The sequence below is a fragment of the Nipponia nippon genome, unplaced genomic scaffold (assembly GCF_047370975.1).
Source record: "Nipponia nippon isolate SJK-2023a ecotype South Korea unplaced genomic scaffold, ASM4737097v1 scaffold_28, whole genome shotgun sequence".
Classification (NCBI taxonomy): Eukaryota; Metazoa; Chordata; class Aves; order Pelecaniformes; family Threskiornithidae; genus Nipponia; species Nipponia nippon.
Genome location: NW_028262345.1, coordinates 5,273,333 through 5,300,654, shown reverse-complemented (window position 1 = coordinate 5,300,654; position 27,322 = coordinate 5,273,333). Strand labels below are relative to the sequence as shown.

Sequence of the window (27,322 nt, the reverse complement as noted above, 5' to 3'; positions counted from 1 at the left end):
GCAGCCGGTGCCCTTTGACTTCCTTCCCCAGTCCCACTGTGACTTTTCCCAAATCTAATTTATCTTTAACAAAGTTTGAAATTAAATTAGGGATAATGAACTAATTAAATTGAACTAGCGCACAATTCTGCCACCTTCCCCCACCTGACTTCTCCCACTTGCCTTTGTTTCCAGTATGACTCCATACAATTCTTTATCTGGGTTACATCCTCCCCTCTCAGTTTTATTTTCAAGAGCTTGATTAAAGGGGATGTCAGCAATCTACCCATTTCAGACAGCCTGGAAGATTACCTTTAAACAGTCTTTACTTGATTGAATTAGAGAGCTTTCATTTCTGCCATGACTTACTCTCAACCCTTCTCCATCCCCTATACACCTGTCTCCAGCTTTTCTTCTATTTGCAGATCATCTCTTTGGTAAAACTAGGTGTGCTGCAGGCAGCTTTCCCTCTGATCTGACCATATCCTGTACTTTTAATCATACCTAAATGACGAGTTCTTACTGGTCTAAAAGTGAAAAACTCCTTCTCAGGGTCCTGATGATTTCTCTGCTATATTTTCCTCTGGAAAATCTGAAGACTCTATTACATGTGAGAGTTGAACAGATACTGCTACAGAGGACTGTGGTTTCTACTATTGTTCAAAAGCCCAAGAGCCAGTGAATAACCTCTCATGCAGTTTAAACTTCTCTTTAGTCTTGCAGCATGGCTCACAAACAGAAGTAAGCTGGTGTTCTCTGCTTGGCCAAACACACTGCACATGCACTTATTGGATGTCTTAGCCTGCTCCCTGGCCGGGAAAAGTCCCTGCTGTTCAAAACTGTTCAAACTTTGGGCTGCCAGTCCCCTGAACCTCTTCATCAGCTGGCTTTGAATTTTGGGATGCAGCACAGGCTGATGAATAGAAAGAAGCAGTTTTGTTGAGTGACAGCAGCAGAGGACAGTTGTCACAGTGTGGACCAGTCAGTGGAGAGGATGTTGGTGTTGGAAGATAGAAAATATAATGGGAACCAAAAATAAGAACATTTCACCATGGTGTTGGGAGCCTCACATCCTCTCCTCCCTGTTTCTAAACTCTCTGGTCAGCATTTTCATGTTGTTTTTCAACTTCCAAGGGTGGCTGCAACTTTAGGTATCTCCCAGCATGCTCCTGCTCTCTGTTTGACACCTTATCTGTGAGGGATGTCCTGGAATAATCACTGTCCTGAGTAAAGAATAGACATTAATGTATCAGGGGTGAGCAGGAACCAGTGGCCCTGAGCTTGCTCTTAGGAGTGGAGGACTTTTGTGAGGACAAAACTGAGGGCAGGTGGGACAGAGGGGCTTACCCCTGGGTTCAGAAAAAGAACAGGTTAAGCATGAGGAAGGCTGAAATTCCCGAAATATAGGGCAAGGACCTATGAGGGATGCACCCACAGACACATGCAAGTATCACTTATGCAGAAAACTTGCTCATAAAGTTGCATTTCTTACAGCATGCTTTTAACTCTTTCTGTCTATAGTACGTACCCGTTCTGTGTTCCTATAGCATCTTAGACCATCATTAATCTTAAACATTTCCCTCCATGCTGTTTCTCTCCCGAATCCATCTTTCTACCCTTCTGGAGTCAGGGCAGGGCTGTTATCCTCATTTACAAATGGGAAACTAATAAGGAGCCACCTGAGTTCTTTGCTTTATTTCTCCTGAAAATTGGAAATGGGGCTATTGACCTGGGGGAGGTATTCAGGCAACCTTGGTGTTGGTAGGAAGGAAATGGGGCAATCAGGAGCTGAGTCAAGGCTGCTACGTTTGATAGTTCTGCAATATCCCCAGCTCAGTCTGCACCAAATCTGTAACTGGTGCAGGTTTAACAGTGTTATAGGGACATTCAGAAAGCAGAGCTGGGAATCTGAACCCTGGTCACTAATTTGCTGGGATCTTGGTGCAAGTCTCATGGTTTTGAGTTATTCTGGCTGTAACAGGGACAAGAAATTCCCAAACAAAACTGAGAGCAGGAGTGTGGGGAGGTGAAGGGGGAGGAAATAATTAAAAAAGCATAAAAAAAAAAATCACCCTGATCTGTGGTGTGTCTTAGCAGGGAGATTTTGTGGCAGTGAGATTACACCTTCAAAGCACCATATGACTGGCTTTATTTTTACTTCAGAGAAACTGGGAGAATTTCCAAATTTGGATTTGGAGGATTACTGTCCTTTTCCTGGCAACAAAATTCCCCACCCCAGGGAGGACAAGGCGAGACCTCCCAAGATGGATTAGGGAGCGTTTGCCTTGTTTGTAACAGTGGGAGCGGTCCTCCAGTGCAGCGCAAGAAACTGTTGGGAATTGGAGGGGAAGGCATAAGGGAGGGTGGCTGCTTTCAACCACATCTTCCTCTGGGCTGGCATTTTCATCCTCTCTCTGTGTGCAAGAGGCTGGCAGTGCTGCTGCCTGTTGGTGACAGGCAGGCAGGTGCCTGGGAGCTCATCAGCACCTCTCTCCAGTGACAAACAGACCCCACAACCAAATGGAGAAAAGAAAAACGAAACCAATCCAAAACTTACTGTCCACTCTCGCTCGTTACGTCTACGAAGACCTTGATCCTCATTCTGGGAGCAGGGGTGGGTGAGACACCGCAAGAGAGAGAGGTTACCGTTTTGGTCCGGGCCAGGCCTGTTGCAGACACTTACCTAGCAAGGCTTTTGCTACAGCAAGGGAACTACAGGGCTGCTTCCAACACAGGAAAACCAGGGACCACAGGGATAAAGGCAAACTGAACTAACCCATTGCACACCTTCCACCCAGGTGTTTCTGCTCCACCTTCACCCACCTGTTAGCACTGATGTTCCTAGTCTGCAAGGAGGCACTACATCAACAGGACTGTCCAGTGGGACTTTTTAAAAACACTGTATTTCTCGTGCTTATCCTCCTGCATGGAGCTATTCCCCTCCTTCCCAAGGATCTGATTCCTTTGCCCTTTATTATATCTTTCTTCAAACTACTCCTCTCCACCTCCAAGCTACTGCTTCTCTGTGTGGCTCCTCTGATCTACCCTGGGTGACCTGGGAGGCATTCAGTGAGCTGCAAAGCACCTGATCTCCCCCTCTGCTTTCTTCCTTGTCTCCCCACCCTTCTCCGCACCTCTTCACTGAGTACCCCTGTGGGGCTGTAGCCCACAGCCCCTTCCTCCCATTTAAAAGGCAGCAAAGTAAAGGGGAAGGAGCAAGGCAGAAGCTGCAGTCACCACAACCTGGGGAGTACACAGGAGAGAGGGAGAGTCATAGCCAAGGAGGGGGCTGCCAATGGCATTTCCTTGGCCAAAAACTCTTGGCATCACCCAGCAAATCTCCCATGGGGTGGGAGAGATGCCTCCCTTTCAGGCAGGGACCTGGTAGCTTTAATACTTGAGAAAAGGGTATGATTATAGGGTAAGGGAATGTAAGAAGAGCTGAGGACACCTCTTTCCACTGCAAACACCATTCCGTTTCAAAGGGTCACTGGTAGCTAGAGATGGTCCAGAACAACCACTTAAAATGAGAGCTGAGTCCTAATCAGTTCCTGCCACAGGACCTGAACTTGGATGGGCTTAGTGATGCTTAAAGTGGTCAGAAAAATGTGAGAACAGGGAAATAGTCAGTTCTGGTCTCTAATTTTGAGGAGAGCACCAAAGAAAAGTGTCTTTCTCCCTTTCTCTCAAACATCCAAACATGCTGTCTGTACCAACCTCATAAAACGCAAGCTCTTTCATTTTTACATATGCTGTCCCTCTCTGACTGTCTCTTATTCACGGACTCTTTCAGATGCGGGAATCTTTACGTGTTCCCATATTCTCTCACATATTCTCCCACCTTTTCTTTCACACATGCACATATGCTCCATCTTATCTATAGTTGCTTCCATGCACACAAACTCTTTTTCTTTTTTTCTTTCAGTCAGTCTCCTTTTCTTTCCCTCCCCTTCTTGTACTGACTAGCTTGGAAGGGCCCTCTTAACATTTCTGTGAGGTTTTTGGCTTCAGCTTCCACACATCCTAGTATTGCTGCTTTGCTTCATGCTGTTGAGCCTCACAAAAATTCCCCAAACCAAATCCCACACCAAGAGCTGGACCCTTCAAACCCACCTCGTTTCTCCCTGTGTCTCCAGCCACACTGACTGCAGAGGGGACAGACCCCTGTTCTGAAACAAAGCCATTAACCCTTTCCCTCTCCCACATGCCTCGCCTCACTGTAGAAAGCAAAGGAAAAACACTGCAAAGAGCATGCATAGAAGGCAAGACAAGGCAAAGGCATTCCTGTCAGCATCCCCAGAAATAAGGGTAGCAAAGAGAGCAGCCGTTGTGGGCAGCATGCAGGAGGTGGAGGGAGTGGGAGGAGGACAGACTGGATGCACGGGGGCCACTCCACAGGAAGGGGAGGAGATGCAGGGGGGGAGCACTGACTTCAGAGGGGCGCAGTGGGGAAGGCAGAGTGCGATCGTGTGTACCTTGAGGCCAGAATCTGAGGGGAAAGGGCCTAGAGTGACATGCGCTAGCGTAAGTTGGGCTGGATGGTTGCATACTCGACTAGGTCTCCGCCAGCATGGATGGAGGTCCGAGGACTGGGTGACGAGGCCAGAGCGGAAGTGTCCAGCTCTGCATAGTGGACATCACAGTCCTTGTTGCCAGAATTCTGGAGAGAAGAGAGCAGCAAGGCGGTGGGGACACAGGAGGGAGGAATTGGGGTTGAAGTGGGGAGGCAGGGGAGTGAGAACACAGGAACCGTGCAGAAGGTGGGGAGCGAGTGAATGAGACGGGAGAGGGAGCGTGTGAAGGGTGGAGGGAGAAAGAAGAAAAGGGCGAGAGGAGGGAGGAAGAAAAAACAGTTGAAGAGAGGGAGGTAGGGAGGAAATGAACAATCAGTCAGGTAAAATCCCAAATCAAAGCAAAGGTCCTAATGGCACTGCTCCCCAAATCCACCACTGAGCTGAGTGACTCAGCCCAGGCTGGCAGCACTCCCAGCAACTGCCCCATCTGCCCCTTTTACTGGGGCTGCTCCCAGCAGCATCTCGCTGCTCTCATCTTCCCATCAACCCCTCTGGGATCAGCATTTTCCTTAGCCAGGAGTGGTTCAGTGAATTCAAACCTTATTGGATACCTGAGCTGTCAGTTTTGACCCAGGAATTTGGGGTTCATTGCAGCCCAGTGGAGGCAAATGCAGGGTTGGGGGCATGAGTGAAAATCATGGGGAAGGCTTGAATTTTGGGTGTCGGGAGGGAGATACCTGGAGGGAGTGGCTTCAAAGCCATAGCTCCGAGGGCAGGTTTGCAACAGACACATTACCATAGCAAAATGACACTGCTTAGCCAATACTGTTGTTTTGCCCTAGCGTGGGGGCTGTAGAGTTCTTAAGTGCTACATTTTAACTCGAGGCTTGACTGCACAGTATGCTACTGCAGATTAACTATGCAGCATGATTTTGTCATTGTAATAATATCTAATAGATGCTAAAAGCATCCTTCTTGGGCATGAAAATATTTATGGGTATTGCCTTACTAAGCGGGCTTATCAGCAAGAGCTGCATGAATGGAATATTATCCAATTTGTCTGATCATTCCTACCCAGACATCTCTTATGCTTTGTAAATAATAATGGTCAGAGAACCCTGGAAGGCAGGATGGCCTGGAAACCTCACTGCTCAGTGGGGAAAATGAGTCACCAGGAGGAACCCTGGTGTCAGTAGCCAAGGCGGGAGGGGGTACCCTGGCTACTTGCCCTGTGGAGTTTCTTTAATACTTGCTTTTGGGCCCATTTTCTCTGCCAGCATTAGCCAAGCATCTGCTAAGCCTCTCTGAGAGGAGAGAGTTGTCTCTTCCAAATGAAATAGCTTTCCAATTTCTCTATCCCCTTTCCAAAATGGCTGCATCACATAGCGATTATGCAAAAGGTGTTTAATTTGAAAATGTTTCTCTCCTCTTTGTTTGGAAGTGTCCTCAGCCACGTACCAGCTGTGGCAGAGCCATTTTCAGAAGTTTATAGCCCTGTAATGAGCTGGTTTAGTGCCTGTTGCTGGAAGGCGTTATTCAGTGAGCGATTATCTCTGACTGCTGCGCTGTTGTGTGGCAGGGCTTGGCTGGCTCCCTGCTGGCGTCCCCCAGCCACCGGGATGAGGGGAAAGGGGAACACGGCTGCGGCAGCATTTCCAGTGTCCGGTTCCCCTGTGGTGCTCAGTGAAGCTGGATGCTGGAGGACCAGGAGGTTTGAGGTCACCCTCTGTCCTGCCCTTGCGGAGGTGACCAGATGGCAGTGGCAAGTTGTTGGCGTGAAAGCTGTGTATCCTATGGCCTCTCTGCTTCGTGTCTGGACCCAGACTGAGTGTCTATGGACATTTAAGGGAACTAGTAATGCCAACTCGTGTCTCATACCTAAACCTATGCCCTGCAGAACTCTTTCCCCCTGAGCTATGTATCTCAGTACCCCCTCCAATTCCAGAGAAAGGCAGACTACATCTCCACCTCCTCATTCCTATGCTGTCTACTTTGCCTTGCTCCTCTCCAAAATAGTGCTTCCTTCCCACTGGAGGTGTTTTCTCCATGGAGTTCCCCTGCTTTCTGCCACTCTTGGGCTTGCTCCTGCTCCCTGCTGCTTGTTTGGAGCAAAATTTATTACAATATCAATAATGTGACTTGTATACAAGGTCTAGCACTGCAACATGCAAGCGCTCTGCGTAAATCATCAGCATCGGCACCCTGGTAATTGCCCTGTAAACTGAAAGGAATTATTTTGCTGTCTGCAGCAATGAAACTTTCCGTTCTACCTGTGCAAATGAGCATTGCTGACACGTGCACTAATCATACGTCTGCTCCTACGGGCACTCGTACCTCCACCTCTCTCGCTCGTGCTCTCTCTCACACAAACACACAGCATCTACATGACACATAGGCACTGCCGTGTGCACACAGAGCACACCTCTGCTTTTACCCACACACGTGTTACTCTGCGCACTGACACGCACGGGTACCAGCACTCTCAGACATGCATAGTCTTTATAGGTGTTATCTGAAACACACTCACCTTTCCATCCCATTCACTGCTTAGATATCCTCACATAAACCAAAGCTTTTACCCCACAAGAGCTGAGAGACAAATGCTGCAGGCAACCCCATCACCCTTATGCCCGCTTCTCTACCCTTAATTGTCCACTACACTGTCCTTGCATATTTCTGTGCTGTCAGCTTCATGTTATCTTTCCCACAGTTTGCAACACATAAGCATACATATTCATTTGTAGCCTCTGACACAGGGCCCACCCCTGCTCCCTTCTGCAGGTATCCTGTCCCTGCAGACGTGCCCCAGCCTCTCCCCTTCACCTGGTCCCCTGCCAGCACGCATCTGCACGCATCCGCGCACACGTACCTGAACACCCTCTTCGTGGATTCCTCCTCCACCTGCCTCTTATTTTCTCCTGGCATCTCTCCCATTTCCCTCTCCCTTGCTTTTTGCCATCTCTAATCACTTTCTGACTCCCATTCTAGTGCTGTGAAATTGTCAACCCCAGGCAGTGGCTTTCATGCCGCCTTGTGATGAATCTAGTTTATCCCAAATTATGAGGTTTTGCACAATTCATTTAAAGCTGAATGCACCCGCCCCATTTTCCTGCAGAATCCGTTCCCTTCAACTCTCATCTTCTTCACTACCCTCCTAAGTCAAATCTCCAGATGAAGTGCAAGCAGAAGAAGAATATCCTGCCTTTGTCTTGTGCCTTCCCCTCTAAAGGATCCCAGAACCACATATACAACAGAGCAGCTGCCTACATCTCCATCTGAACACAGCGGGAGGGGGGCTGTATCAAAGTGAGGTTGGCAGAGACACAGAGAAGCTGAAGGGAATGTGCTTTCCTCCTCATCCTCCAACTGACCCATCTCTCAGGTGAAGGACTGTGCAGGTGTAGCTTGCCATGGTCAGCCCCTTAGCATGCTGTTGGAGTGTGGTGACTGGGCCTCAGCTGAGTGTGCTGGTTTTGGTAACCACCACTATCCCTGCTGCTGCTCCCCAGAGGTTTCCATGCAAGTGCTATCCCAGCCAGACACTCCTCAGCATCTCCTCTGCAGGGAAGTGCATGGGTGTGACACGAACAGGAGGCCTCTACAATGCTTTAGGGGTGAAAAAAGCAATGCCTGTGAGTGGCCCTGCAGGGAGAAGGGCAAAAGCTGGCTCCCTGCAAAGCGTGGCTGGGCAACGTGATGCACACCTGGCCCTGGCTGTGGCAGCACATACTGCCTGTGTTATCTGGGAAGAATCCAGCAAAACCAGCACTCCTTGGCAGGAAAGTGACACCCTCCTTCCCTTTACCAGTCACGAACTTGACTAGCCTGCTGCCTGCCCAAAGGATACAGCGATTTAGCAAGAAATGGGAGCAAGCCTCATCTCGTTCCTGGGGCAAAAAGCCAAAGCATGGTGTGTGTGCGTGATGGGGGAGCCTGATACTGTTTACAGGGACTGCCAGCCAAGCTGACCAGAGGACAGGTCCAATTCACAGCTGTGCTAGACTTTTGCCAAGAGCGGGCACAGCTGTGGCAGTAGCGGCTGAGTCACCCAGACACCGCATCCCTACTGCAAAGGGAGTTCCTTCATGGGCCAAATGAAATGAGGGCTCCACAGTCCATCACCTCTTGGCTAAAACCACGGGTAAGGAGCAGCAAGTGCCAAGCATGGGGCACAGAAATGCATCTTCTCAGACCAGGATTGAGAGCAGCAAACTCAGTTCCCATGGTTACGGAGCAGCTACCCATCAGGCCCCATCTCACATCACTAACTCTGCCACTTAATTAACTGACTGCTCGTTATTTCCCAAAATGAGCTCCTCCATCCTCCTGGTTGCCTGAAATTCGGCTCTCGGATGCTCTCCACAGAGCAGCCCGTCTGGCTCTAGCATCCTGTGTTTCATTTAAAACTCAGCTACCACTCCACAAGGATTAGAAACAGCTGGAGACAAGCCCCAGGACTGAGGGAGGGCTCCAAAGGGAAGTTTTTCTTTAGGGACATTAGCCATGTTCAGCTAGGATGAAGTAAATAGCTCAGCACAGAACTGTGTCTTTTTATTTCCAGTGCCCTCGGCATCTCTCTTGCTGCAGACTTCTGCTAGCTAAAGGTCACTGGGCCCTGTCCTTCTATTAGCTGCACAGGAATATGCATTAAAGGGTCATACCAGGATGAACTGGTTATAATTAGTTATGTTCATAAAATATTACTCCAGTATAGGTTGATATTTATACTGCGTTCTCAAACAAGTGTGTTCACATTGCTGAGATCTAGAAGCACCAGGTTTGGTGCGTAGCGCTGTGAACCACCTCTCATGGAAGAAGATCTTGAGAGAGACCTGCAGCATTTACATGGGGATCCTGTGTCTCCCATGGAGGATGGGGGCGGGGAGCAGCTCCACGCCACGGCACGAGGGAGGGAAAGGATATTGTCCAAAGCCTGGGAGGAGGAAGGTTTTCTGTTTTCTCACCAAGGAAGGACTCTAATCCTACCTGTTCTCTGTTTCCTGTGCCATTGCCCTTTGAATCTAACATATCCTCCTTCAGCCTCAGTCCTTGAAAACCAGCCTTTCGCGCATGGCTGCTAATATCTCTCCCTGACCCTTAATCTCTCTGCTTCTGCTGCCTCACATTAGCATCTCCCTATCTGAGGCTGAACAAATCCACACAAAAAAGGGGGTTTAAAGAACTTGTTGTCAATTGAGAGTCAAACACTGGCACGCTCTGCCCTGCAGATAATTGCTTCGTGAAGCTCTCACTGCAGCGCACACTGCTCTTCAAGAGCTGCTTCGTTCAGCTGCAAACTCTAACAGGGGCTCAGTTGCAGAAGGTGAAGAGTGACTGGGGTGGGATAGGTGGCTTGTAGGCTTAGCTGTCATATGTAAAGATGAGACTGCCACAGGTTGTGATAGTCCTGTGGCATCCTGTGATAGTGATGAAGATTTGGAATAAGCAGGGTGTATTACTGAGGAATGACCCATAAAGGCACAGCTCCAGGACCTATGGAAACCAAGGGCAAAAGGGGCAAGTGCTGAATTAGGGTCAGTCGTATTTGAGAGGTGGACTGAGATCAGAGGGTGGAGGGACCTTCCTCCAGGAGAGGATACTCCTAGACTGTGAAGGCCGCTTGTTCACCCCTGTGGATGGTGGGGGTCTTTTGTCTTTTAGGGTGAGAGATGCTGCGTGAAAGGCAGTGAGGCTGGGGGTGAGGATGAGGCCAGGCAGCACTATGAGCACCCTGATCTCCTTACCAGTTTGTCAGCGTAGGGAGAGGGCTCGGTAGCTGCCATGTCATAGTACGGGGTCTGCAAAGGGATTTTCTGGATTTCCTCCTCATGTTTCATGTTGTCTAAGTGAACAACCTGTAACAGAGGAGAGAGAAGAGGGATGAGAAGAGCAAGTACTATTCTTCTGTCACAGCTTGAGGCAACATCTGCTTCAGGTGACACCATCTCAAGATATCACCATGAAGGGCCGTGCATCTTACCTTCTCCCTTGCTCCTACCATATTATTTGCCTCCCATTCTCTTTCTTTCATTTTCACACCCCTCACTACCACTCATGACATTCAAAATGGCGGGGATGCTCAGAAGTGCTCACATCTAAGAGCCCATCTGAACACCACCTCACATAGAATTCAATCCTCACAAAAGGGAGTAAGCAGGATCCGAATTACAGCTTTCAATTAGTGCCAATCTTTGGGAATTCTGGGCAGACAAGTCCTTTCTTGCTGCCCCTCAAACTTAGGCCACAGACTTCTTCGCTCTTGCAAACCCAGTTTTCCAAAATTTAGGCACTGAGGACACTGCTTGGAATCAGTTTTCCTTGCCAGAAGAAGGAACTTGCAGCTGGGCTGGGGAGGCATACCTGGATGTCTTCTGCATTCAGGTGGCTTTTCATCTCCTGTTTCCTCTTTGGTGGAGGGGCAGGTTTGTGAGATGGAGGCAAGTCAACTCTGCAGATAAAGAAGTGGTTGCTGATTAGAGAGCAAGAGAAAGGGGTTTGTTTGCTTTGATGTGCTGTAACAAGCCAGATCCTGTATGCGCCAAAGATTTGATTGTGTTTGTCGCTGCACTGCCAATATAATCATATAGATTATTCTCAGTAACCCCCCTCCCCGTGCCCTCTTTCTCACCCCAATTAGAATTGTTAATAGAAATAAACTCCCTCCTAGCGTTCTGTTCCTAATTCCAAGTAAATCCCCATGTCGGATCGCAGATCCCGAGGGTGCAGCTGGGATACCTGCCTCCTGGCACTGTTTTGAAATGGGGTCCAAATCATCCCATGGGAGGTGGCTCATTTTATGGCTGTAGGGTACCAGAAAGTGTCTGGCAGTGGTCGGTGCAAATCAACAAGGTAATGTCAGCCCCAAATCGTGAGTTTACCTGGAACAGTAGCCCCTGCCACAGGCTTCCCAGTAGGAATTTGAATCTTCCTCATAGACATGCTGTGCCACGCAGGGACATTTATCCCTGAACCCCAATCAGGGGATCAGCTTTTGCCCCAGAGCGTAAGGATCAGCAGCCATTATAATCCCAGCCTAGAGACTGTCTCAGCACATTCTGTTCATATGCACAGATGTGTCTAATCCTTTTACAAAACTTATTAAAACTCTGATCCACTAATTAGCTGGCTCCCCCTCCCTTCTCTCTGTACAAACTTCACCAGATCTTCTGATAGAGGTGGGCAACTTTCCTTGGCAGCCTAGTGGATTCCAGCGTAGGACCAGAGCGTATGGGTGAGGAGAGTAAAATGGATCCCTGAGGCTCTGCAAAACATTGACTTTATGGCTCTAAAGAAAAGAAATGCTATTAACTTCTGGAAGCTTTGGAGTGGACTCCACAATAGAGGCAGCACCTCTGCAGACTAGGGCACCATTGTGCTTCTGTTCTCAGCTAAAGTGGCTCTTCCCTGTGCCTGCGTGGAGGGCCATTGTGGGAAGTGGATTGTTTGAATGCATCTCTATCACAGGGCCAATGCTGTTGATGCAATTTCACCTTGTGGTGCTATTTTTTTGTTTGTGTGCCTTTCTGTCTCTCCCCCTGCTTTCCCCGGTTCTCTTCCCTCCCTCTCCTGCTATCCTCCAATGCCGCCTCTCAAATGGGATTAAATGGAGCACAAAACGTGGCCAAGATGTAACAACAATGAGGTGGGGGGTTGTGGAAGATAAAAGCAACTTCTAGCGTTTGGGCTTCCGTGCCTCCCCTATGAGGTGGGAAGGAAGGGAGGGGATGCTCAAGCCCCACTGCTCAACGGCAGTGACAAGATAGAGCTTTTCAGGAAGAGGGCAGGGTAAGCGTTTCTGAAGAGGGCTCTGTTCATGCTGCATAGACTGAGCTCCACGCCACTAAATTCCCTGCCTGGGACCTGTGCTGCACAGTGTAGGGCACAGCAAAGCAAGTACCTGTCAAAGAGGAGCCCCTGGGGCGTCCCCTCTCCCTACTCTCGTATTGCCAGAGTTCATGTCTTCAGGCTGGCACCATATATACAAGACTGGAATGCTGGGTGGATGTGAATCCTTTCTGGACTCTTTGGGATACATTCAGGGCTGCTCAGGGTCTATCAGAGACCCCTCTGATGACAGAATGTGATTCAGTCTAAAACAGGAGCCTGAAGCCATTTCTCTGCAAAAGGAGGAATAGGATCCTCTTGTACCACTGGAGGTGAGAGTGGCGCTGAGCAGCTGCACCGTGTCCAAGGAAAAGCAGCATCTGGGTGAACATCATTGTGCTTCGGTTTCCACTTAAGGCTTGTGATAAGAGCTCAAAAATAGGAGAGAACAGGATGGAAAGCACTAGGGGGCCCCAAGGAAGGGAAGAGAGTCAGAGGAGTGAGCCAGGTGGATGCAGACAGGAAGAAATGGCAGGAAAAACAGTTTGCCGCCAGGCTTTTCTCCTGTGCAGGTAGCAGAAGGGCCAGCAGTGCTCTGTCTGCTGCCCCATCCGATAGCACCTGTACCATCACCGTGCTGTACTGCTGCGAGCACGGGGCTACTTACAGGTCATTGTCTGTTTCAGTGCGGTTCTTTTGTTGCCGCCTGTAGACAATAATTACGGTGACAGCCACACAGATGATGAGAGCTGCTGCGATGACTCCTCCCACGATCCCAATAATGCCTCCTGGAGCACCCTGAGGTAGCGGCTTATCTGCAACACACAGGGAAGCACAGGAGAGAGGGTTAGAGCATCAGACAACACAACCAGTAAGGCGCAAAGACCAGTAGAACCAGGGACTCCGTAAGCAAAGATGCCAATGCACTCTGAAACTGTCTGAGGCAGCTGTGTGTGTGCAGTGTTACGGGGTGAGACAGGTCATACTGAAATGTAGTAGTCAGAGGAACAGAAATCTGTGGTTACAATCGCAGTCCACTGTGTCTCCAAGAGCTAACCACTTCCTTACTCTATTCTGCACTTTCCCCTTAAATCAGGTGGTTATTCCTGGATCTATTTTTCTGCCTTTGTTCTGTCTTCAAAGAAGGAAGGGTTTAAGGAATAAAGGTGCTTCTAAGCAGCCATCCCATGTGGTGCAGAGGCACTCATATGGACCTGCTACTTGATAGTATTTAACTATCTTGAAAGCCTTCTGCCAGGCTTTGTCACAGTGTCTTCTCCGAATTCCTAGCGCTGTTGAAATGAGGGAGAGCTTTGCTATTAACGTAGACCTTAGAAAAGCTAAGGACCAATGCTCAATTTATTGAGGTGGAGCAGAGGTGTGTGCATCCTTAACCCTTACAAAAAAAGATGTCCTGAATGTAGGATTTAGGGGCGAGGGGAACATATATCCTATCTTGCATTTCATCTCCTGTTTGCCCCATGGCTGGAGAGCTCTGTGACTTGGGCCAGCTCCTCAGTGACTAACGTGGACCTCATTCAAAGGAAACCTATCCCATGGGCCTGATGGGAAAGTGCTTTGAAATGTACGATAAAAGGATTTAATTTGCTCTACCTTCCAACCTAATTAAACTTGAAAACTAGCTAATTGGTACTTTGTACTTACAGCTCCAGCAGTGATGAAAGAAGGAGATAATTGGAATGGAGGAAGAAGGAGGAGGAGGAAGAGAAGGAAAAGAAATTCAGGGGAGGGGAGTGAGACAGGGATGAGGGAACAAGGTGCTTTGTAGAACTTGTCTGTCACACCTAATTGTTGTACTTTTCTTAATGCCCTGGCTACTGGCTGCTCTTAGAGACTAGATACTGGACTATATGGACCTTATTCTGCAACAGTTATGGCTTTGAGTATCATAGTGGTAGCCAGTATCTCCACTAAACTATGCATCTGCAAAATTATACCCACTCTACATGTGTGCATGGTTATAAAATGTATATGCGCACATTCCCAAAACACATAGGACAAGTTATACAGGACTTTTCAGGGTGAAAATCTGCCACTTACTCCCACCTCACATCCATGGATTCAGCACTTGCTTAGCTCGAAGGCTGGGCTCCCTGAAATCCCATGTACCAGGTGCAATTGCAGAACTGACTGCGCTGAATCGTTGCCAACAGCCTATTCCCAGATCTCACCTCACAGCCAGCCTTCTTCACCTTTCAGATTTGCTGCTGTCATCCAGAAGTAAACTGAGGTGTATAAGCATTTCCCAGGGAAATCCCCTCTCTGGTCAATACCAACAAATTGCACAGCAGAGAACTGGCATGTTTACTGTATCAGTACAAAACACTTGAACTCCCAGCACCACGCTGAGGCATTGCTACCAATGAAGAATTTGCCCTGGGAATTGTCTTGACACTGATCCCCCATCCCTTTCCATGCAAACCTGGTTTTCTATTGCCTCGCAAGGACATCCCAGAGCCTACATTGGTCAGTACCCCACACCCCGCCTTCCCCTGTTCCTTAATTAAGAGCTCAGAGCTGTGTGCCTTCAAGTGGCAGGATGCTGTAGTCATCAGAACGTGAGGCCCTGCTCACCACTGTCCTCAGCAGTGGCAGTCACTTTTATTTCTCTTCCCTTCTCCATAAGCCACATTATCTTGTAAATAATATTTCTGCCTTGAGACAGCTCACTTACAGCCATGCTCAGGCAGACAGCTGACATGTGGCAATCCAAACCCCCTGACAGCATTCAAGATTGTGGCAGGGATGGCGACTGTAAAGAATCTTCCAGTCACTTTGGCTGGGGCATTTCTGTGATGAATTGGCCCCTAATGGCTTTCTGGATGGCAGGTAGCGAGCAGAGAACATCAGCCTCCTGCTACCGCTGCAAATCAATAGGTGTGTCTATATGTGTGGGGGGGAAAGGGGCAGAAGGAGAAAGAGGGAAAGGGAAATAAATAAAGCTAAAATTAATCTCCAGGAATTTGAACAGGGCTGTGTAATAGCGAAAAGGGGCCAGGAAAATTTAAAGAGGGCAAAATGCAGCCATCAGTTTGCAGAAGAGAGAGGGGTAAATATAGGGCACTGGGTAAAGACAGTATGGGGATGAGGAGAGGGAAAGAACAGAGGAGCACAAGGAGAGATGCAGATGTTTTGGGGTGTCTATCAGAGTACTTCCTTCTTGCCAAGCTCTCAGTACTATGGTATGAACATCCCAGTGTTGGTATCCATCCCAGCTGCCTAAGACAGGGCTGCGTGGCAAAGCAGCGCTTCCACAGAATGGCAAGTACCAAACAACGACAAAATCCTATGACAAGAAGCCCTGTCCCTACATGTGCAGGTCTCTTTCTTGAGGACAGGCTGAGCCATCCTGCAAAAGTGTTGATCACATCTTTGCAGGGGTCCAGCTAGGAAGCTGTGAAAAGCAACAGGGATAATTGCTGACAATAAGAGGAAACACCAGGAGACAAGGAAGATAAATGAGAGATGAAGGTCTCGAGAGAGCAAGAAGGTGCGCAGGAGAGGAGAAGAAAATGGGAAGAGATAGAGAGAGACCTTCCTTTCTGCTAGCTCTTCCCTCTTTCTTCCCCCCCCATCTTTTTAAAGCCTTTCATTTGCATCCCCAGCTGTTTATTCCCTCAATCTCCCCTTCCTGGGAAAGAGCTGTGGCTAGTGCTGTTTGGAGGCTCACCTGCAACCCAGCCTATTTCCTTCCATCCTCTCTGTGCCTTCCCTCTTTAATGGGTAAAGCCAGAGGCACCAACAGGGCTTTTCTGGAGGGCAGGGTGGCTGCAGGAAGGGGTGTTGTAAGTCAAACAGGAGGGCACCAGGAAAGCCTCATGAGAAGATGACAAGAACTGGCAGATGAGGATTCAGTTACATTGACAGGGCTTTTGGGCAGCCCTGGGAAGATGTTTGCAAGGCTTGTGAATCAGGATCAGAATAAATTGGCAGGACAGCTCAGGGGCCTCCCGACTGGAGTGGTAAAAGGCTTTGCCAATTAAGAATGCAAAACTCCCTGCTCTGTGTCACGCTCGAATAATTTAAAACTCTCCAAAAAGTTTGTGTGAAGCAGTTGGCAGCGAGGCAGGTACCAGAGAACCCAAAGGGGCTGAAAGAACAGATCAGCCTTATCTGGATGTCTAAGGGCTGCTGGGAACTCCTCGTTCCTGCTGGAAACGGAATTAATTCACAGTATTACAATTAAGGAGAAAAGAAGGACACTCCACCCCCAGTCTCTTTCAGAGCAGTTTTGTTCGTTATTTTGTTCTCCCACAGCTCTTCTACAGATGGAAGCAGACACAGGAAAGGAAGAAAAGTGGTTATCTATCCGTCAAGCATCCTTCCCAGTCACCTGATGGTGTGTGTCTCTGGGTTTCCAAAAGTAACCGGTAACAGATGAAGATCTTTCTACCAACTAGATCAATTAAAACATTTTGTGAGGTGCTGATACTGTAATTCACCAGTCCCAATGCTCAGTTAAATCACATCTAGCAGTTCAATGCTGTCAGATGTTCACATCTCCCAAGTAAGTGAAGAATGTCCACTAGATGTGAACGTCCATCCCGGAGAGATGCATCAGGCACAATCAGAGCGCACAACTGACGAATAGTTTCATAGCACCGGCTATGAAAAAGCCCTTGTCCAAACAGCTGCAGGGCTGATGACTCTGTCTGTACAGACAGAGCCATGGCTCAGATTTACTGCAAACAGCCATGGTAGCATTTCAAAGCACAGAGACAAACAGACGGAGCTGTCCACACGCGCCGTGCCCAAGGGGTGAAATAGTGCAGCTGCAGAGTGGAATAGTAAATAATAATAGAGGAACAATGAAGGCTTTGGAGAACCAGCTTGCAGGAGAGCAAGAGAGATGTTCCCAAAGGGAACTTGAAGTGAGGCAAAGACAGATAAACTGGAAAGCTTCCAGAGAAGGGTATGCCAGAGCAGAGGGAATGACTCACTTGCTCTTGGTATGGGGGGAGTGATGTGGAGGACTTTGCAAAAGGAAAGGAAAGAAGAGACAGAGCCTGTCACACTTTGGAAGTAAGGTCTCTTCCCTTAAAGCTGGGACATTTGCATCATGAAGCAGCCTGGTTGCTCCTGGGATCAAGACTTGAGAGCAGAATATGTTACATCCCCACCAAGGGTCTGTGCCTGACTTTCTATGTAAAGCTGTGATCAGCCAGATAAGTCTGCACTTGCTGCAGTACATGCACAGTGACATCCAGTCTGGGCAGGTGGGGAGGAGCAGATCTGTGGAATGGGGTCCTGCACGAATTGCACAGACAGCTGTAGGGTGGGACAAAGGCACTGGCAGGCAGGCTTAATTTGGATGAGAGGGCTGGGTCTCATACTGGTACTGTCTCCTTTCTACCCTGACTGTCTACCATGTATTCAGCTGCCCCAGGGAGAGCCTGAGCCCCATCTAATTGCTGATGCACTAACCTGCATCCCCCAGGTAAATCTGGAAGCTGAGCGGAGCTAGTTTGCTCAAAGCTACACGCTCTTCTTCTGTCTTTGCCTTCTAACTTCAACTTGATCCCCCAGTGCTTCTCAGAAAACCAGCATAACAACATACAACACCTCTGATAAGCCATTTGCTCAAAGATCTGCCTGCACCTGTAACCAATTGCAAAGTAGGGTTGCCTTTCCATTTATTACCTCCCCACACAAAACAAATCCCCATCTATTTCATGGCTGGCTAGCCAAGGCACTCAGCAATGTGCTGCCTTGCTCACAGACACATTGCAAATCAGCGGGAAGGAATCATGATTCCTCTCCTTTCTTTATGCTAGTAGCTTTGAAGCTCTTCTAGCTGCCAGCCTTGCTAGAGTTAATGTTACCTTGGTGCTCAGTTGCATCCCTGTTCACAGGCGTACCCAGCCTGCCGGTCTAAAGCAGCCTGTCCCGGTACAGTGCCAGCTCAAAGTAAGTCTGTCTGTGGCCTGGATTGCCACCCTGATCCAGTGGAAGGAGTCAGCACTTGCTGGACCCTTCCTGCCTGCTGAACCTTTGAGCAAGACAATGAGATCAGGTGATGCATATTTATAATAAGCCCCACCTGACACATTCCAGGGAGCCTGAGACACGGCAAGTTCACAGAGCTAAATTAAACTGAGTTGAAAAGCTTGGCAGAACAAATACATCTCCAGTTTGATTTTAAAGACAAGAGCAGGATTGGCTAATTTCAGACACGCTCCGATAGCACACACGCCCCCAGGCACAAGCTGGTTCAGAGCCGCATGACGCCTTGTGTTTGCAAAGGGTTAATGAAATGCTGTTCCCAGGAGAGCCAGAGATGTGAGCTGGCAGAGCTGATGGGCCAAAGGGTAGGATAAACAGCAGGGCTTGCAAGTCACTGGAGATTTTAAAGGGATCTTGAGTCTGAGGGAGGAGAGGTGAGGTAGGTTTCTCTTGGGGCAGTTCCCTTCACTGTGTATATTAAGTGAATCCTTTGCAGGGACAGCTAAGCATCCAGAGGATAAAAGCGATTAAGAAAACACTGCTTGGAAGGCTGAGCCAGTGGCAACAGACCATTAGTGCGTGAGGCTGAAGTGCCATCCTGCTCCCTCAGCAGCAGCATTTCCTTCATCCATCAGAGCTGGGTCCAAAATCTTCATGCCCCTTTCTTTTGTCCTGGCCTGAAGTGAAGGGGAACACAACCTCTCATCTACTCCCACCTAGGCCCTGCTCAGACCTTGCTCCAGCTCAGATCCTTGCCTAACTGCAGGTGGAGGTGACCAGGCTGCAAGAAACACTTGTGAAAGCACTGGACAGTGAGGAGAATCTGTCCCTGTGCAAACACAAATCAATGGTCAATGGGCAATTTGCAGTTTGTAGCACCACTTAACCCCTGGAGTACCCAGAACCAGCTCTGTTACCAAATGCTGTTCATCTGGTGACATATGGTGAGAGAAAGAGGGGGAGTTAGCCCTCAGCATGGGGAAGAGGAGCAATTTGGTTAGCAAAGGTGGCTGGCAGGGTTTTCTTAGCAGGAGGAGTGTCTGGGCTTCCCTTGGTGACAAAAGCATAGCAAGAGCAGAGCTGATCCAGCAGCCCTCCCCATCCCTGCCTCCCAGAGACTCCTCCAGCTACAGTAAGAGCTGAGGACCTCTCTTGCTAACAAGAGAAGGTGCTTCTGGTTTTGTGTCACCTCAGGAGCTGGAGATGCAGCCAGCCAAACAAAGGTTAAACACCAAAATGAAGGCAGAGCTGCTCTGATATAAGTCAGAAGGAATTTCAAAAGCCGTCACAGCCTCTCCCGCCAGGGTGTTTGTTGATTTAACTCTCATTTACACAATTAGCCACCACACATGCGAGTGCCAAGCCGTGGCTGCAATCCTGACACTGCCGCCGCACAGGGCTTCGGCTCCATTCCCCTGGAAATCCCTCACTGCGCAGACTGGGTCCGCAGGGCCCCGGCGAGGCAGGGGAGCTCGCCTCCCACGCGGGGCTGCTCTGCTGCCTCTGGTCCGAGCAAATGGGTGCTGGGAGGGTCTCAGTTATATTGTGTATTTTGAGTGGGGCCAAAAGTCAGGGTCGCCAAGGGTGGTTAAACAAACAAACACTCCTGACCACTCTCTGCGATGTCCTTTCTCTCCCTCCCACAAGTGGGGATGCCTCACAACTGCCAAGCCCCTCTATGAGTGACCTGGTATATTCCCTCTCTAATTCCTCTCTGCTGAAGACCAGATGACTGGGTACCTCCTGGGTCCTGAGCGCATTCGGAGCATGGGTATCCCGCTGTCTAGGTACTAATCACGACATCCCTTTCCCTGCCCACTTTGCTTTTCTCTGTAATTTTTACTAGCCCAACAGGCACTTAAAGGACTTTGCAAACCACTTGCCTGTCTCTGATGAGGTTTTGGGAGAGGTTGGCAGTGTGGTGTGCAGATCCAACCCTCCCTGGGGTGACTGCTTTGAAGAGCATGCCCAATTGCAAGTGGACACATGGATGTGCTTGATATTAGTGGAGATTTCACACACATTCCATCAAAGGCAATTGCTTTGCCATTCACCAAGGGTGGAGGCATCTCAGCTTTCTCCAGTAATGACCAGCTTTCTCCCTTTCCTCTCCTGCAGGGGAAGCAGCAGAGTCATCCTTGGTTAAGTAGCATCTGGTTTAGTAGCTGCTGGCTGCAAAAGCATGTCTGGAATGTGGCTTTAACCCCTGGTGACCTTCCCTTGCAATGCTTCCCAGCGGCCACTAACAGGGATGGGGTTTGGATAGCAGCAATAGGAGCAGTGTTTTAACCCCATGAGATCCAGCAGAGATGAGGACTGACTTCTGCAGAGTAGCTGTTGTAGTGGGAGCTCCCCTGCGGATACCTTTCACTGGGCTGGTTTTTCTTCCACTCCTGAAGCAAAGTGTAGCAGTTGTTAAACAGCACCTGAGAACATGGTTTGAGAGCTTAGGAAGGAAGCCTTATCTCTGTGTGAAAGGACAGAGCTTAGCAAAGTCATTACTGTGCAACAGAAGGAGCCAGTTTTTCAGAGGGTGCAACAGCAAGCAGTCATTTGCAGCAGTGTCCACCCACAGAAACCGAGCCCCTCTGTATGTGCGCATCCCCACACTTTCCGCTCAGCCAAGAAATGTCTGCATTAACTCCAGATTCTGGGGTGTCCCTGTCTCTCTGTGCCACTCAGTGGCTCTAGCAAAGAGGGGCCAGACGTGACATTGTCACTACTACTAACCCATCTATCCAAATCCAGCACAAACCTCACCCTGCCCTTTCTTCACCCTGCTTGGCCAACTCCACAGACCCCCCTGCCTTCCCAGAACCAGGGGCTTCACAGCTCAGTGCAGCAGTACGGAGAGTGCCTCAGCCTGTTTTGGGGGAGAACATGGGCCCTGGAGAAGACGGGAAATGTTATCTGACGTTTCCTCTGCCTCCCAGCCCTTAATTTTAGTTCTGCTTCATTTCCTTGCAGCTCAGCAGAGTAATGAACAATCAAATCCCTTTAGTAATTTATTTCTTCTGCTGTAGAGTTTCGAGGAGGTGATGACACTTGAAATTGCCTCTCCTGGAGGGATGAAGGGGCCAGATCCTGAACCCCATTACACCGGAGTGTGTCTCTCTTGATCTTAGCAGCCTGCTATAACTGCCCAGAGCACAGCGTGGTCCCAAATCCCTGTTTAGCCAGAGATACAGCCTTGCTCCCTTGATGAGTCCATTAAGGTCATGCTATTACAAGCAGCCACCAGATGAATTCTGCCAGATAGAAGGTACAGGGACTGCAGCTCAGACTCTTATCATTTGCGTTAATAGAGTTAATTTGCTCAACAATCTTCAGCAGCGCTCCTGGGAACGTCTCGCTCTGCTTGGCCATGTGTCCTGGGCTGCATTTGTCTCCTGTTGCCTCCGGGGTGCTTACAGCACAGGACAGCTGTATCTTGGATGGCCCCAAAGGATGAGATCAGCTCCCTGTTTGCATCTACGCAGGGAGACTGCTGGGAGTTAGGTGCAGACACAGGGTGTGTGCAGCAGGGTGAGGAGGAACTGCTCTGCTTCGCTGTCATCTGGCCACAAGTGCATGAAGAGTTGTGCAAATGGAAAGGTGGACAGGACTACAGTTCTCTCTCTTAGGGAGAGATCTGCTTCTCCCAAGCCAGGATGGTCACTGTGCCAGCACTGACTTAGGAAAAGCAGCTGCAGCACATCCCCAGCTGCCCCCATTCAATCCTGCTCCAGGAGAGGGACAATGATGCAGAAGGTAATTCAGACTTTATGTTTCTGACCCTTTTCCCAATTTCTCCCTCCTGTTAATGGCAATGAAAGACTCCTAACACACCATCCCTCCTAACTCCTCAAATCTCTCGCAAGCTCTGCGGGGCAGTCTCTGCCTTAGTGTGTAAGCACCAATATCTAGTCATGTAACCTTATTCAGCTGGGTATTTGTTAGCTTGCACATGGGCAGCTTCCCCCATCTCCAATATGGATCAAATGGAAAAGCTGGAAAGAGAGCAATCAGTCAGTGTGGAAGAGAAGCTGTGAAGGACAGGCGATTGATACAAAAGCTAGGGCTACCCTGGGGAGTACAACAGGAATAAACAAAATCTCTGCAATGCTCTATAGGCACTTTACCAGATGGAAATGGTCAAGAGGGCAGTAATAATTCAGAAAAGGCAGAAGATTTGAATAACTATTCATGATCTGTCTCTGGAGACCAACAGACATTTGTTTGTGGCTTCTGAGATCACAAAACAATTTCTGCGTGTTTGAGGATGACAAGACTGAGGAGCTTGCTGGACACCCATCTCCTTGGATACTCCACTTATTATAAGCAAACAGATAGGTTGAAAGACTTAGCTGAGGAGGTCTCTGACTCACTGCTGTTAGTTTTTACTAACTGTTTATTTGTTGAAATAGTTAAATTCTAAAAGGTTAAACTCTAGCAGACTGGAAGAGGACGCAGAGAATGACTTGAATACTATAGGGTGATTTGCTGGCAAAGAAAAAGCTAATGCAGGTTCCAGTTAATAAAGAATTAAAAGGCAGGAATACAATCCATGCCAGTCTACATGGTTCGTGGGAAATGGCTCTTGTCAGTCAAACACAATGTCATTTTTTGCCTACTAAACCAGTCGTCTCATCAGAGTAAGTGTAGAGATGGAATAGAAAACAGATTAAGAGTGGCTAACTGACAGGTCTCAGAAGGAGTTGTCAAGAAGGAATCACTGTCAGCGGGCACGCTTCTACAGAGTCCGCAAGGAGGGGTGGTGGGCCTGATGCCACTCAATGCTTTCATAGGGCTTGTGGAAACAATGACCACCTCAGTGCCTTGGCAATCCCTGGATGAGACAGAGGTCGGTAGATTTGTAAAGAAGCCCATTCATAGACTTGGGACATAATTCAGCCATTGCAATACTCTGTATCCCTGCCGAAGCACCCGTATTTTTAAAAGGAAGAGGGCCCAAAAGGGGAGAATGCAGAAGATGGCTGAGTATAGCTTTTCAGTAAGTCTATTGAAACTGGACCTTAAAGGATGTTCCTTAGCACCTCCCTGGTGAGAAAGAAACTGGTGCCAACCTGCAGCAGAGGAACAGGGGAGCCAGCAAGGGCTGGGAGCTGAACACAGAGTTCCAGAGGCTGCCATAGCTGATCAGTCACAGGTCATGCTGTAACCCATGGACAAGCCTTCCCCATCTCTAAATCTCTTTCTCCCCCCCCTAATTCCCTGCTGTGTGTCAGCCTTTTTGGCTCAGCAGTCAGCTGAATGCTGAGAGAGGGGAGGTGACCCCTCTCTGCCACAGGGAAGGCTGTGGGCCCTAAGGAAAGAGCATCCTAGGGAGGGGAGAGCGGTCTCAAAGCCTCTGTGGAGGGTGCAGAGCTGCCTGCGCACATTCCTCTGTGCGGGGAAGGGCTCCACACATCTTCAGCTCCCCCTATTCTGTTGCTCAGGTAACACTTTCAAGGCAGGTCCTCCAAGCAAATTTTTAGGTCAGTTATAATTGGGAAACCTCGCATGGAGCTATAAAACATCAGTTAATATGCTGGAACTATCTAGTTAAATGCCAATTATAAAACCCCATAAGCTCCTCAACTCAACTATATTAATAACATAATTAAACATTTATTGCTTATGCAAATTAAAAGTTAAGTTAATCGGACATCAACAAAACCCCAGGAAGTGACCATTTAAGTAACTAATTTCTATTTAATTATGATTCCTTCCTATTATAAAGCCCCCATGCCATTATTTCTGGACTGCTCTGCGGTGTTTACTCGAGCCATTCAGATTCGGCATTCCCACTCCGGTATCCATTCATAATCCCAGGCAGCTGCAGCATTCAGATCAACAGCCGTGGACCTCCCACAGCTGGCAGCAGCTGGACTGGGTGCCCCTCCTACTTGTTGCTCCTTCTCCGACCTCCTCCTTGGCTAAGCTACTAGGAAGGGCGCAGCCAGAATTAAGGCTCCTCCAGATTCGGCAGATTCAGGGTGGATGGAGGAAGGGGTATGCACTGGACCTGTGGAAAGGCACCTGCTGGGGATGGCGACAGTGAGCGTGTGTTTGTATATATCCCATAGGCAGAAGTGTGCTCCAATGAGCAAGATAAGGATTTAGATCCCTCGAGTCCACCCCTGAGCCTTCTCCCTGGTTCCCTGGACACCTTTGCTGAAGTCATTTCGCTTCTCTGTATCACCCCCTGGGGAAGGACACTCTTTTGCACAGCGGCGAAATTATGGACCTCAGGGGATGAGTGTTTCATGATGGGATCAGCTCCTTGGGTGGACAAAACTGTGTGCCAGCAGAAAGCTACTGTTCATTGTTATTGCAAAGCGGTAATAGAAAGGGCTGGGAGCTACAGCAGGACAATGAGATGAGGGTGGGAGATGGGAAAAGAAGCATTTTGTTCCTCGAGGGATGGAGACATTTCCCCTGGCGAGCAGAGCCTGTGCAGCCAGGGCCATACAGATGGACTCCCTCCCTCCAAGCGACAGGCAATCAGTTAAACCCGACAGGTGTGAAGCTGGCAATTTTCTTTTCGAAACTGTGAGATAAACAGGCTGGCAGGAGTTTGAAAGGAACAGAGAGATAAGGGAGAAATGGAAACATTCAGGTAGCCTCTCTCCATGGGGCTAGTGGTGGCTCCCAGGCAGATGGATGGAGGAAGGCGTTTGCTTTGCAAAGCCCCAGATATACCAGGAACTTGGGTGCTAGGCTAGAAAAAGGCTTGACAACCAGGCACTAAAGAGAAAGAGAAACCCCTTCCTCTCACAGCTCCTCAAAGCGTGCTCCCTTTGGTGTCTTAAGATTTGATCCGTATTCACCTCCTAGGATTTAGCCAGCACTGAACTGCTCCTCCTGAGCTCACCGGCAAACCACAGGACAGAGTTTTCTGCAAAGGGGCAGAAAGAGCATTTTGTGCCTTTTTGCATGCAAACCATTTTCTTCCCCAAATTCCATGCAGTTCAGACAAAAAACCCTGCCTGTTTCCTAGGAGGATCTGGGTTTGGTTCAGCAGTCGTGAAATCTATGGAGGAGGGAGTGTCCCTAACTCACCTTGTGCTGGGCTTAGTCAGATGAGGACGCAACATTCACCTCAGCTGCTGAGGCTAAGGGAGCAACTCCAATGGCTGGTATCCATAAATTACTACCTTTCAATAACTCAGCCCCTGGGGGTGATACAACATTTTTAGCCTACATTTTAATCATGTACACATTTATCTTGCTGTGCCCCTGCTTTGCCTGCACAGCCATGCCTGCCTCTCTGATTTCTGCTAGTTAGCATGTAAAATTTTAGGAGTGCAACACACATCCAGGGTTTTTTGTAAAGGCTGATCCTTGTTCTGCAAATACTATGTAAGAGAGAGCCTGCATCTAAACACGTCTGGGAAGGCTGTGAAATGCCTTGCTTGGAGGAGGAGTGAGCCAGCCCCCCTCGCCTTCTGCCAGGCACCACTGAGGGCATTTGAGGCTCAACAGCACTTCTCCGTGTCACAGGTCCCCCAGCTGCAATACATTTGCATAAAGCAATTTCCTCTAACAAATATGCTCATACAAATCAAACTCAAGTTTGCAAATAATCTGAAACCATGAAAAAAAAATTAATCAAACATATTTGTTACTACAAGTAATTCACCCAGCGCTGTTCTAAACCTGCAAGTTTCTCTCAGTTCAATTTTTCCAGCACTAGCTCTAGGAGACTTAGTGGTGTGTGTGACCTGAGTGCTCTGACTTGAACTTGAGCACAGATTACCTCTTACCTCACAATGAGTTTAGCATTGAAAGTCACCTATTTCTGGACTGATGCTCTGTGACCTGATCTGTCTCCAGTGCCCCTTGAGCTCCCACCCCTTCATAGCCAGCCTGGTTTGACATCTCTCAGTTACACGGCCTTTTTCTCTGTCTGTTGGAGCCTTTGGCTCTTGCACTTCCCATTCTGAGTCTGCCATGAATGTGGATCCCTGGGCAATCCATCTGGTTTTGAGTGTTGTGCAAGGCATACTGAAGTATGCCTGATCACATTGAAGTATATCTCACCCTCACTCACTACAAATCCTACTTAGGCCACGTTCGTTTGTGTGGGTGGACATAAGTGTAACTCCATTGTAGTCAGAAAAGTTGGATGTGCTTGCACCAACCGGGAACCTGGCTCTGTATCTTCACAATGGACATTTCAGCCCTGAACTCTGCGCGCATCTCCCAGTTCCAGGGAGGTAAATCTCATTGTGTTCACTCTGGTCTAGACTGGCTCTCTGCTGCTGGACCATGCTCAGCAGTGGGCATACAGCCTGTGAGCAAACATGAGCCTCTTGTTCATCTCCTCCTGCCCTGATCCAGCTCCTCCCCTGGCTCTCTGCTGGGACCTCTGCTGATTGTCAGGGCTCTGAAATTGCTTTTGGGGCCAGAAGTGCTCGCCTGCAGAGATGTGGCTTTGAGAAGAGATCCAAGCCACGCTGCCATTTTTCCATGGGCTACATGCATTGCTGGCATGCCTGCCCCCAACGTGTTTCTGTTTTGTTCCAGAGAAACACAATACTTAGGGGCACTGCATGGGAGTCAGTTCCTGCTGAGTTCAGCTCTCTGCAACCTGAGCTGCTGAGAAGAGGCCCCATGCAATGGGTTTTATCCATCATCGCTTAACTGTAAGACGTGGCCTGGGAAATCAGCGCAGCATTTCCCAGGGGCTCAGCCCAGCAGGACCATGGGCAAAGACGGCCCCTCCTATCCTTCTTTCTATCTTAGACCCTTATCCCAGCTCCCTGGTGCTCCTTTTCTTTCTCCCCTTTCTCCCCACCCCCAAACTTGGCTGATGTGGCTGAGCCAGCTGCTGGAGATCCAGTTCTGTAGGATGCTGCTCCTCTGCATCGCTGTCATGGCTGCTCCTACGGCTAATGACCTGAACGGCTGCAGCAGAAGCAAAGCTACACTTCCAACATCTGTCATTACTAAAAGGAGCTGGCAGAAAGGGGAAAATGAGAGGAGTAAAATATGTGGACATATAGATACAGCCTGGATAGTGGTCACAGCTCCCTTGGCATGTTGAAGCCTGCTAA

General features: G+C 48.9%; 1 protein-coding gene across 4 annotated transcripts in view; it reads right to left on the bottom strand.

The window, feature by feature from the left end:
* The window catches only part of NECTIN1 (nectin cell adhesion molecule 1), a 106,332-nt gene that overhangs the window by 6,110 nt on the left and 72,900 nt on the right, over positions 1-27,322 (bottom strand). For 2 of the 4 annotated variants that reach the window (XM_087763441.1, XM_087763443.1), the window contains exons 6-8: positions 12,985-13,132; positions 10,854-10,941; positions 10,238-10,348 (exon numbers count right to left, since the gene is read on the bottom strand). In XM_087763441.1, the coding sequence (XP_087619567.1) occupies positions 10,238-10,348; positions 10,854-10,941; positions 12,985-13,132 (347 nt within the window). Of the gene's footprint in view, positions 1-2,536; positions 2,582-4,475; positions 4,640-10,237; positions 10,349-10,853; positions 10,942-12,984; positions 13,133-27,322 lie in introns of those variants that run through there. The other 2 variants (XM_087763442.1, XM_087763446.1) reach the window with 2 other exon arrangements.